Consider the following 13,026-nt stretch of genomic DNA (forward strand, 5'->3'; position numbering starts at 1 on the left):
TACAATAGTATTTACATCCTTGTAGAGGGGCTGGGCAGTGGGAGTGGGGTATCACCCAGGTAGGGACAAACCTGAGGCTGCACTTCTCTGCTTATCTCCTCACACTTTGCAGCACTCTTCACAGGCTTTGGTGGCACCCAGGTTGAGAATCATTGCGTTAAGGCACCTTCACACCTGCCAGATCCCTATTCCAATGTGTGCTAATTGGCATGCATTGAAGCAGACTAGATTAATTGAGTTTGCTGGAGCGTGCTAATTAGCATGCTTCAGCAACTTTGGCGTCATGTGTATTCAGCATCTCTGCACTTCAAAATGGCTGCAGAGGGGCTTTAACTAAAGCTTGTTGAACGAGTGAATTAGCATGCATCAGAGCAGGCATCTGGCATGTGTGTAGGTGCCCTCAAGACCAGCTGGTTTAGAGAGCCACAGGTAATTGCACACTCAAGTTGACTTTAAGAGTTTTTTTTGTTTAAGAACAACTACTCTGAGGTCAGTGATGGAATGTCCAGGAAAGTTCAAGTATTTGCTGTGGGCTTTTCTGTGTTTCTGGAATTGAAGCTGAGTTGGTGTCTGTTCATTCTTCTGTGTAGGGATTGTCCTGTCTGGACAGCAGAGGGGCACTTTAATTAGGGTGGTATATATGATGTCAGTGGGTGAGTAGATGAATGAATGACAGATGTTAAATTTTTGTTGCTTGGTCCAGTGATGAAGGGAGTCTGTGTTGATGAGGGGACACAACTGGCATCTTTTTCTACCTTTGACTGATTTCAGATGAATGTGCCTTACCACCCCTGCCTACTGTATGATACAGACATTTTCATTGTGATCTTGTGGGTCTGCTATACTTGTCAAGGTATGGCATAAGAGATTAGCCTTGGTGTATTATTGCAACGCCTCTCCATTCTGTCATTTCAGGTTGAAAAAGACCTCACTAGGGTATAGTGACACAGTTAGCTTTGCCATGGAAATAGGGCCCCTGAACATCCTTCAGAAACGAGCTTCTTGGGGAAGGTAAGCTTGTTGTAGCATTTAAAGTAATAAATAACATTGAAAGTAGTGAAATTAAATGACTTTAAAAGTAAATAAATGACATTAAAAGTAAACTTGGAAAAGTTATGGGGTTGCCTTTCTACCTAATGCGTGCATTAGGACATGCGATCTCTGTGTTAAAAATGTTTTTACACTGTGCTATTGCTCTCTAGTACTGTAGTTCTTGACCAGGACTCCACTGTGCTCTGTAAATGCAGGACACAATATGGTCCCTGGCCTAAAGGCCTTACAGTCATAATAATGTGGGAGGGTTGAAAAGTGGAAGTCTCACAGCTAATTCATTTTCTTATTTGAATATAAAATGCACGTTGCAGAGTAATCTTTATTTTTTTTTCACAATAATGAAATTAATAATGAAATTAAACAGATAAGAACACTGAAAGAACAATAGTAAAATGAAAGTGTTAACAGCTTGTCTGTCTTTTGACTTTCTCAAAGAGAAAAAATATTTAATAGTTTGTTTTATGGCTGTGTAAACCCTATGGAATGGTTGTGATCACTTCACAATAATAATATCCAAAATCTTGGAGATCGTTTCAAAATAAATTCTAATTTTAATAAGGATTTATAAGAATTTTCTTCTTTTTTAATACTGGATATGATTTGCCCATTTTTTCCAGGATACAATATGTTGTACAGTGTATCTTGGCTATTATTATTCAAATAAAGCAAATTCATCTTTTCAGATCTCTGGTGATTACTTTATAGGAACGCAGTGTAATTTAATTTGGAGGAACTTGGTATATGGTAATAGAATGAAAGCCCTGTAACTCTTTGTACATTGTAATGTACACATTACCATTCTAAATTCTAGAGAAGCTGTACGGCACAACATTTTCTTCTGCAAAATAGAGTCCTATTGCACACACAATTCTTTAAATTGACTTCCATTAAAACACTTCTTCAGGCTGCCAAAGCAGCCTATAATATAGGCCTTGCAAAATAACTTGAACGACAGTTAGAGGGGGAGAATCGGAGAAGGAGGGCTGGAAGGCACCTCTGGAGATCATCTAGTCCAAGCCCCTGCCTAAAGCAAGATCATCCATATCCAAACCATCTTATATAAATCCATTGTCTAACCTGTTAGCAATACTGCAGAATCAATCCTGACAAAACCACAGAACATAACACTCTAGCCTGCCACAGGTAAAGCAGTGACCACGGCAGCCAATGTCCTGCTGTTGCAAAGTTGTTAAAAAATGCTTGTGAGATAAAAGGAAGAGGGCCATGCCCTTTGCTACAGACGAAGGCATACCCCCCCACAGTCCTGAAAATCCCCAACCTTTCAGAGATTCACTGTGTGGATTCTTGGTTAGGTACAGACATTCAAAAAGCTTGAGGAGGAATTGATCTAAGTTATATGGTTTTCTGTAAGCAATGCAGTTTAGATTGGTAGCAAACAGAACATGTGTTTGCCCTTTTGGGGGTGAGGGCGGTGCAGATCTTAGACTGGGTTCCCGCCATTTTTAAGCCAGTCGCGGTGTGACAAAAATCTGTTCTGTTACAGGTATAGACCAGTTTCCAATCACTTATACTGGTAAAAGTATAATGTCTGTACTTGGCCCTTGTGACTGAAACAGGATCATATTGTAATCTACCATTTGGTAGGAACTGAAGAAAAGTGTTCTTATCTTTTGCTGTTGAAACCTTCTCTAACTTTAGACTGCTTAAGGCATTTCATCTTCTGGTTTCAGCACTCCTAATACCAGTCCTATTCTAAAACATTGAAGCATATATTAAATGAACATTTGAATATAGATAAGTATTGTACTCCACCTACCATTCTTTAGGAAAACTGCTTTTCATTATATGGAATTTTAGAATGAAATACTCAGTTTATGCATTTCTAAGAAACTCATCACTTCAGTATTTACTTGGTGTTAGCTAAAGAAATAATTTGTCTCATCCTTTTTGAAGAGGAGCCCACACTTCAGTGTTCCTGAGTTCCTTTTGGTATTCAAAATAATTGCTTTCACCTTTAGGAATGTTTACAAGGTGTTGGACCATGCTAGGAAACACTGCTCTGAAAACATGCCCCAATCTGCGTGTCAGATAGTGGAAAAATAATACACCACCTTTTTGGTGTGTTCCCAGAGCTGCTCTTAGTCTTGGTCATGCTTATTAGAGTGGCACCAGGTGAGCGAATAGAGCCAGCAAACAGGGCAGTTTGCAAACAGTTCACTAAAAGCAAGAGGGGGAAGAGGAAGAGCCAGGCACCAGATCCTCCTCCAGAAAGGTAAGTGAGCCAGGGCTGTCTGTGTGTTTGCCTTGCTGAGTATTTGTTTGGTGGGCTGTACGTGTTTTGGGTGTGTGCTTTGAGCAGCTGAGAGTGCTGCAAGTTGAGTGATTGGTGGGTGATTACTGCCTGAGTCTGACAAAAGCCCTAACAAGGGGGTGGAGACAGTCCAAGCAGGGTATAGAAGGAGACTCTAGGAAGCAAGGAAAAGAGCAGCAAACAGGGCAATTTGCAGGTAGTTTGCAGGTCAGTTTGCTGCTACTTTTGTCACCTCCCTTTTTAAAATGGAGTCATAAGGTAAGCCTTTTCTTTTTATAAAAGTAGCCAACCCACATATATTAAGTCAGGGGCGGGCAATTATTTTGGACAGAGGGCTGCTTACCTGGTTTTGGCAAACTGTTGAGGGCCCCATGGCTAGCCCCGCCCCTTGACAGGTGATAGTGTTCCAGTGTCTTCAGACCGATGTCCCAGGGCCAGAGCAGGGCGCTGGCAGGGGTCTGTGGAGCTGGGTTGTACCAGTAGGGAGAGTGGGGAGCTGGCCCGGGTCCATAGAGCCCTGCCAGCTGGGACCCCATACCCCTGCCACCCTGCTCTGGGCCCTGCTGGCACTGGCCCCAGGACACACCAGTGTGGGTCCCATGCTCCCACTGACTCCCTGCCTGCTCACTCCCAGTGCCCCCCAGCCCCATGGTACAGGTGGGGGGCAGCGTGCAGCCCTGACTCCCTGCTCGCCAGTAGGGAAGGAGCTGGTGCTGAGCACGGGGAAAAGCAGCCCTTCCCCTGCCCTGTGCCCAGTGTTCCCTGCTGCAGCTGCTCACAGCCCACGTGCAGCTGTCCTGAGCAGGCACAGGCAGACCCATGCAGGCTGCAAGCAGCTGCAGCGTGGGGCGCCAGGCATGGGGTGGGGGAGGGGCCACTTTTCCCCACACTCAGCACCAACTTGTAATCTGCCCTCACTGCCAGCCTGGTCCTTGCGCTGGCTGCGCGTGGTAGCAGCAGCTGCTCGGCATGTAGGAAAGCGGTCCCCTGTGCCAGGCAGTGTTTGCTGCTGCTGCCCACTTGGAGCTTGTGTGCTGGGCAGCACAGATGCAGCAGTGGCAAACACTGCCTGGTGCGGCAAGTGGGGGGTGGGCTGCAGCTGCTGCCACAGCATGCAGCCCTGACGGGTGAGCCTGGAGCTGGCGCAGGGCCCAGGCTGGTAGCAGGGGTGGGTTGTAAGCTGGTGCTGAGCATGGGAAAAGCGGCCCCTCCCCCGCCCTGGGGCTGGCACCCCACACTGCAGCCGCTTGTAGCCTATGTGGGGCTGGTGCCTGCACAGGGAGCGCTGGCGATGAGGTGGGGGAGGTGCTGCTTTTCCTTGCGCTCAGCTTTTCCCCGAGCCACTTTTCCCTGGGCTCTTTTTCCCTGCCTGGGGTCCTCCCCTACCCCACCCTGCCCGTTCCTTACCTGAGTTTCCAGCACCAGGGCAGCCATGTGGTCCCAGGCCAGAAGGCTTCCGGCTTGGGGGTCAGGGTTGGGCAGTCCCTGCTGTTGCAGGAGTCCGCCAGGGCTTCCCCCAGGTCCTACTGCCCCGGCTTCTGTTATTTTTGATGGGAATGAAGGGCAGATAAATATAAATTTTCTAATTTTTTTAGGGGCCCCATGGGCTGGATAGAATGGCCTCCTGGGTCAGATTCAGCCCGCGGGCCATATTTGTCCCACCCCTGTATTAAGTACAAGTAGCTAAGTGTATCTGAGGGTGCTGAGAGAGTTGGCTGATGTGATTGCAGAGCCACTGGCCATTATCTTTGAATACTCATGGTGTTTGAGGGAGGTCCCGGACAATTGGAAAATGGCAAATATAGTTCCCATCTTTAAGAAAGGGAGCCTCACCAGAAGAGCCAGTCATCTCACCTCAGTCCCTGGAAAAATCATGGAGTAGGTCCTCAAAGAATCCATTTCTAAGCATTTAGAGGAGAAGGTGATTAGGAATAGTCAGTATGGATTCACCAAAGACAAGTCATGCCTGGCCAACCTGATTTGACTTCTGTGATGAGATAACTAGCTCTATGGATGCAGGGAAAGCAGTGGACATAATATACCTTGACTTTAGCAAGGCTTTTGATACTGGCTCCCACAGTATTCTTGCAAGCAACCTGAGGAAGTATGGGTTTGATGAATGGACTGTAAGGTAGATGGAAAGCTGACTGGATTGTCAGGCTAGTAGTAGTTAGCAATCAATGGCTCAATGTCTAGCTGGCATCTGGTATCAAGTGGAGTGCTACAGGTGTTGGTCCTGGGTCTGGTTTTGTTCAGTATTTTTATTAATGATCTGGAAGATGGGATGGAGTGCACACTCAGCAAGTTTGCAGACGACACTAAGTTGGGGGGGGGGGATGTAGTAGATACACTGGAGGTAGGGCTAGGATTGGACCTATGTCACCAGAATGACCTAGACGAATTTGAAGATTGGACCAAAAGAAATCTCATTAGTTTCAACGAGAACAAGTACAAAGTCCTGCACTTGGGACAGAACAATCCCATGCACTGCTACAGCTTGGGGAGTGACTGATTAAGCAGCAGCTCTGCAGAAAAGGTCTTGGGGTTACTGTGGACAATAAACTGGATATGAGTCAGCAGTGTGGCCTTGTTGCCAAGAAGGCTAACAATATACGGGGCTGCATTGGTAGGAGTGGTGCTAGCAGACTGAGGGAAGTAATTATTCCTCTCTGTTCTGCACTGGTGAGGCCACATCTGGTGTACTGCATCCAGTTTTGAGCCCCCCACTACAGAAGGGATGTGGACTAGTTGGAGAGAATCCAGTGGAGGGCAATGAAAATGTTTCAGGGCCTAGGACAAATGACTTCTGAGGAGAAGCTGAGGGACCTGGACTTATTTAGTTGGGAGAAGAGAAGACTGAGCAGGGATTTAATAGCAGCCTTGAACTACCTAAAGTGGGGTTCCAAAGAGGATGGAGCTGGACTGTTCTCAGTGGTGGCAGATGACAGAACAAAGAGCAATGGTCTCAAGTTGGAGCAAGGGAGGTTTAGGTTAGATATTGGGAAAAACTTTCTCACTAGGAGGGTGGTGAAACAGTAGAACAAGTTACCTAGAGATATGGTGGAATCTCCATCCTTGGAGATTTTGAAGGCCCAGCTCGACAAAGCCCTGGCTGGGATGTTCTAGCTGAGGCTGGTCCTGCTTTGAGCAGTGGGTTGGACTAGATAGCCTCCTGAGGTCCCTTCCAGCCCTAATTTTCTGTGATTCTATGAATGTAAATCTCAGCAGTTACACCAATATTTAAGATCCTTTCTTAACTAGAGTCCTGAGTGAGGGGGCGTTTGCTAGAGAATTTGCCTGGAAACTCCCTCACCTTCCTTCACTGTATGCTTGGTGAAAGGAAGCAAAGAAAAGGGAAACTTTTGGGACCAAAGTTCCAAACAGACCAGCTTACAGGGGAGTTTGCTAGTGAAGGTCTTTTTGGAAAGGGGCAGGAAGATGTAGGTGGTGGATTACGAGAAAATCCTAGTTTTCTGTGAATCTATGATTCTGTGCTTTGTGCTGCTCTGACAGTGGCTATATTCCTTTTTTTTCTTTGGCATTTGGGGAAAATGGAGTGTGAGGGGCATGTTTTCATGGCAGTGCTGTCAAGTATATTTGGACAAAGTGTAGACATGCCCTTAGTATAAAATAGTGCACCAGTTTTATCATAGGAAATGGCTTAATTGGCAACATCTTAATTTTATTGGATTTTTTTTTCCCTTCCAGGCATATTGTTGACTTTTTTCTTGTGATAACACAACTGGGATTTTGCAGTGTATATATAGTGTTCTTGGCAGAAAATGTGAAACAAGTGAGTAAAACAGTTTTTTATTTTCAGCATTACAGGCAACCCCCACTTAACGCTATTTCACTTGAGTGTTATAGCGAAATAGCACTATTTTAAACTGATACCTGATTTCACTTGGCGCTCAGCGAGTTTCGTTATAATGCTTACAGTTGCCATGTTGGGTCATTAGAAACAATTGCGGTTGCCATCTTGGGACATCAAATACTTTTGGTTTCACTTAATGCTCGGTTTTTCAGGAACCAGTTAAGAGCGCTAGGTGGGGGTTGCCTGTACTTCCTTACTTGCCTGTATATTTTGTGTATGCTATTCACAGAATGCAAAGCTGAGATGCTATACAAAATAAATTTGTTTTCCCTAAAAGGTACTTGGAAAAAGTGATCCATTTGCTTTGTAGATTGAACCAAGTTCTTGTGTAAGTGCTTGCAGCTTCATTGGCCTGTGATTGTCTGTCTTAAATTTTAACAGTGTCACAATTCAACTGTGGTGTATACTTACTTTGCACACAGACAGATAGTATTAGAAAAATAAAGGAATTTCAGCTAAATATTACAATAAGATAGTGGATTTTTCTTGCACAAAATCAGCAATGCACTGTTAAATATGTTGAAACAGAAACCATATAATCTCTTCAATAGTCTCTACATATTATTCCATATCCAGATTATGGGGCCTACTTTACTCTCAAAAGATAGCATTGTTGTTTGTTGTTATATTACAGTGATATGCAAAACAGTTCTAGGGAACTTCCCAGGTGTAGTGGATGCATAGTTTCTACCTTCAAGACCAAGGAGTGAATTGTATTTGTGTACCACATGCGAAAACATGTGGACCGTCCCCGTGCAACTCATCAGGCTGCAGGACCAAAAGATTGAGGACTACGGCTGTAGACTACAAGGCAGTGTTGCTTCAGGAAGTCTAATTGTTATTGTAGGTTTATTATAATATGCTACGATCTTGCCAGCTTCCAAAAACTAGGAAAAGGAAGGCCACCTTATTGCTAGGAGGGGACCCCACAGTAGGACATCTCAGAGGTACAGGTGATGCTCAGCAAATATATTGTCCCTGTTCAGAGATGTTTTGGGACCCTGGGCAAAAAAGATTGGGAGGCCCCTGGTGGGGATCCTTTAGCTTTTTATTTATTTATTTATTTATTTTTTATGACAATTATTTGTGTTCCAAGCCAAATCAGCCAAATCAATTCCAAATACTTGACTGTGAGTCCATCAAGAAGCATAAATGGCTCTACTATTAGCAAACGTCCTCCACACCCATGTGGGGATTCAGATGTTTCCAAGTCATTTGGCAGGCATCCTACATGCGGGCCCAAACCTGGAGGCTTAGGGTTCAGATACCTCCAAGTTTTACTTGCCCTCAGCTGTATGGCTGCAGGAACAAGCTAGGGGGAAGGATCTTTTCATTACAAAAAAAAAAAAAAAAAATGTTCACGTTCCAATCCAAATCAGTTCCAAATCCGTGAGTCAGTCAAGAACCATAAGTGGCCCTACTAGTGGCAAACGTTCTCCATCCCAGCTGGGGCTTCAGATGTTTCCAAATATTTTGGCAGGCATCCTATATGCAGGCCAAAGCCCAGAGATGTGAGGTTTGGATGCCCCCAAGTTTCACTTGCCCTCAGCCCTAAGGCCACAGAAGAAAGCTAGGGAGGAGTCCCTCATTTCTATAAAATGGGCATAAAGCCAAGTTCTTACCACTCGAGCAGCAAATGGGAGGTTTACCTTACCTCCATGGGTACTACCCCATCCCAGAAACGTGGTTACCCCCAGATGCAACTAGGAAAACCGCCCTGATGGGCTGGGGGGGGGGAAACAAAACATATATATGTGGTATGATAGATATATATCATACCACAGAGAAAAAACCATAACCCGTTACAATATCTGAACCCATACAAAGGCCCTCTGGTCACCTGAAATGGTTACAGTATCCATGCCCACATGCCACACACAGAAATGCCAGACCAGGCAACCCATTCCCTTCATTCCCACCCCGCTTGCAGGGTCATGGACTCAGTTCACCTATTGTCCTTGTCACTGTTGTTCCAGGTCCGGCTGGAGGACTTGCTGCTGCTGTCACTGTCGCTATCCTCAGTTCCGTTTGTCTCTTCCTCTTCCTCACTGTCACAGCACACTTCCCTGCTAGGGGGGAGTTGGAGGATCCTGTGCCAAGTGTCTCTGTGCCAGGTGGCTTTGGCCACATCCTCTCCATCTTCTACTACTGATTTCTGGTAGTAGGTCTGGAGTTCTCTCAGAGCCATTTTCATGCAGTCTACCACCTTTACATCCGTGTGACTACAGCAGGAGCTTCCTGGCTTTCCAGAGGGCACTCCTGACACAGGATGCCAACTGGATGAAATGGCTGACGGGCTCTCCTGGTGCTTGCTGAGGTGCCCGTACAGTGCTGCTTCTCTGGTCAGCTGGCTGGTACGGGATACTGCTTCACAGAGCTACTTCACCCTGTTCCATACCTCCTTGGCACAGGTACAGAGCCAGAGGAAGTGGTCAATTGGCTTGGTGGCTCCGTGGCAGTTGGGTCACAGGCAGCTAGGTCTCTCCAGCTGTCTCTCTCTATACTTCCCAACCCTCACTGTCAGGGCTTGGTGAGCTATCAGCCAGTTCAGGTCCCTGTGATCTTTGCGTAGGTCCTTGTGGTTGATGTGCTTCCACATGGTCTGGCAAGCGTCACATGATGTCCCTCAGCCTCCCTGGCTCCTGGATCTTCTTGTGATTGCTCATGGTCACAGGGTCTGTGCTCCTCAGGCCGTACAAACTGCAGAACTGGTTTAGGATCTCGTAGAACCGCGGTGAGGCCGTGATCCATGGTCTGTGGTCCCCTCTTTGCTCATGGGATGTTGGATTATCCTGTGCCACGTGTCTCTGCACCAGGTGACTTTGGCTGCATTCTCTCCATCCTTCATTACCAATTTCTGGTAATAGGTCCAGAGCTCGCTCAGAGCCATTTTCATGCAGTCCATTACCTCTCCGTCCATTTGCCTGTACAACAGGAGGTTCCTGGCCTTCTACATGGCGCTCCTGACACAGGACGCAAACTGGTCAAAATGGGGTGACAGGCTCCCCTAGTGTTTGGTAAGATGCCTGTACAGTGCTGCTTCTCTGGTTAGCTGGCTGACTCCGGTCACTGCTTCGCAAAGCTGCTTCACCCTTCTCCATACCTCCTTGGTACAGGTGCAAAGCCAGAGGAGGTGGTCAATTATGTTGGTGACCCCATGGCAGTTGGGTCATGGGCAGCTGGGTCTCCCCAGCTGCCCCTCTCTCTGTCTCTGGGCCCTCACCGGTAGAGCTCAGTGGGCTCTGAGGCAGTTCCGGTCCTTGTGATCATTGCACAGATCCTTGTGGTGGATGCACTCTCACACGGCCTGGTACGTGTCACCCGGGAGCAGGTGCACGGGTCATGTGGTGTCCCTTAGTCTCACCATCTCCTGGATCTTCCTGTGGTTTTTTATGGTCGCTGGGCCTGCGTTCTGCAGGCCGTACACACTGCGGCACTGGTTCAGGGTCTCGTAGAACCACAGTGTGCCCAGGATCCACGGTCTATGGCTGGTCAGGGTGAATACTCCCCAGTGTCTCAGGATGTGCCCTGCAAAGTATCTCACAAGGCAAGCGGTTTTGGATTCTGCGTCCATCACCAGCTTCAGATCAGGCTCATATACTTGGCCCATAGGAACAGGAGGATATCTGGTATGCCTCTGCCCCTGGCCCTCTTATCCTTGTACAAGGTTTTCTGGGTGACCTTTTCCCATCTAGAGCCCCAGAAGAAGATGCACACGGCCCTCTGGATCCTGTGGGTGACACGCTCGGAAGGGAACACTGCCTTCAAGAGCGCGACGCATCCCCCCGTGGAGAGGGGACGCATGCACCACAGCCCAAGTCTCTGCTTTACCTTTGTCTCTGTCTTCTCCCATGCTGTCCTGCCACACAGTTCAGGGTCAAAATCCATCCTGATGATCCTGACTCCCTCATGGGGAACAGAGACCCCCAGGGACTCCAGGTCTCTGAGCTCACCCATGGCCAGGCAGGTGCCCTTGCTCACATTGAGCTTGCCCCCCCAAAACCTGTATGTGTACCAGGGTTTTCTCTACTGACCCCGTTTCAGCAGAGGATGTTTAAATCATCCATGCATGCTAGGACCTTTGCCTCTTGGTTGCTGCTGCCCAGGATGTGGACTCCGTGGATCCCTGGGTCCTGCCTCAGGTGGTGGGCCAGGGGCTCGATGGTGCAGATGAACAGGATCGGGGAGAGTGGGCAGCCCTGCCGGACTCCCAACTCCGGGCACTCAGGAAACTTGATCTGCACTTTGTGGCTCACTTCTGTGTAGAGGGTCCTGATCCATCTGACAAAAGTCGAGGAGACTCCCATCTGCTCCAGCATCTGGAACAGGAACTGTTGGGACACTATCATAGGCCTTCTTCAGGTCCAGGTTTAGGACGGCAATGCTCTGCCTCCTCTCCCTCTCCAGTTGGAGCGTGTCTCTCAGTTGCACCTAGGATGACTGCACCTAGGATGGATTTAAATTGCTCAGCCAAGACTTTGGCCAGCAGCTTATAGTCCAAGTTCAGGAGGGTGATCGGCCTCCAGTTCTTCAGCTCCTCCCTCGGTCCCTTTTTGTATAGGAGGATCATGAGGCCCTGCTCCATCCGCGCTTCCAGCTGGCCCTCCTGCAGGCGCTCTTAAAAAAGCCCAGCAGGTCTGGGCCCACCAGGTCCCACAAGGTCAAGTAAAATTCCTTGGGCAGGCCATTCGACCCAGGAGTCTTGCCATACTTGAAACTCCAGAGGCTCCTCTCAAGCTCCTCTGGCGTCCAGTCCTCTTCCAGCTACTGCTGTTCATCCTCCCTGAGGGTCCAGGTGAGGCTTCGAAGACACAGCTGCACGGCCTCAGGGTCCACCGACTTCTTGGCATAGATCTCCCGGTAGAAGGCAGCCACTGTGGCCAGCATGCCATCCTTCGACTGGTGCTCCACTCCCCCTTTGTCTTTCAGGCACGTCATGACCTCCTCCTTGCTCTTCTTCAGCCTGGAGAAAAAAGCAGACCGCTCCTCCCCCTCCTCCACCCAGGGAGCCCTGGCCTGGAAGATCTTTTTCCTGGCCTCCTCCCGGTATTAGGCACCGAGTTGGGCCTTCACCTCCCGTATGGCCTCCCTCACATCCTCGCCCGCCGCTGCCTGCCTGTGCAGGTCCTGTAACTTACGGGTCAGGTGCTCGTGCCACTTCCGGTGGAAGAGGGCTTGCCACTTGTCCGCTTGCTGGAAAAAGCCCCAGGTCCTCTCTTTCATGCTGGCCCACCACTAGGTCTGGTTCTGGTATAGGTCACGAAGGGTCCTCCAGCCTGCGTAGTGTTCTCCGTAGCTGTGCCTGGTCTGCTCATTTTCCAGGAGGCTGGTGTTCAGCTTCCACACTCCTCTGCCTCTTTCCAGCTGTCTCCACTCCCAGGTCAGCCCAGAGGGTGAGGAGGGAGTGGTCCAAGAAACACACGGGTGTGAAGTGGGCCTTCTCTGTCTTCCACCCCATGAGCAGGAAGACAAAGTCAGTTATGGATTTGGTGCTGCCTGTGGGGTCCGCTCGGGTGAAGTGTCTGCTAGGGCCCTGGGCCTCTTTGGCTGTGTCCACCAGGACATGATCGCAGACAAGTTGCTTCAGCTGCCTGGAGGATCTGTCCATGCCTGTCCCGCTGCCCCTGCTAACAGTGTCCTCCTTGCTGATGGTGACACAGTTGAAATCTCCCAGAAGCGTCACTGGGCAGCCGGTGGGTGTTGTGATGGTCACTCTTTCAAGGAATGGGCCCCGGGCTTCTCTATTGGAGGGTGCATACATTGCCAGCAGCTCAAAAACAGTTCCTGGTGTCTCCAGGGTGGCTTGTTCCTGCAACAATCTCGTTGT

General features: G+C 48.4%; 1 protein-coding gene across 1 annotated transcript in view; it reads left to right on the plus strand.

The window, feature by feature from the left end:
- The window catches only part of SLC36A4 (solute carrier family 36 member 4), a 261,549-nt gene that overhangs the window by 24,029 nt on the left and 224,494 nt on the right, over window positions 1-13,026 (plus strand). The window contains exons 5-6 of the mRNA XM_019496431.2: window positions 916-1,011; window positions 7,034-7,118. Of these exons, the coding sequence (XP_019351976.2) occupies window positions 916-1,011; window positions 7,034-7,118 (181 nt within the window). The remainder of the gene's footprint in view (window positions 1-915; window positions 1,012-7,033; window positions 7,119-13,026) is intronic.

The sequence above is a fragment of the Alligator mississippiensis genome, chromosome 1, assembly GCF_030867095.1.
Source record: "Alligator mississippiensis isolate rAllMis1 chromosome 1, rAllMis1, whole genome shotgun sequence".
Lineage (NCBI taxonomy): Eukaryota > Metazoa > Chordata > Crocodylia > Alligatoridae > Alligator > Alligator mississippiensis.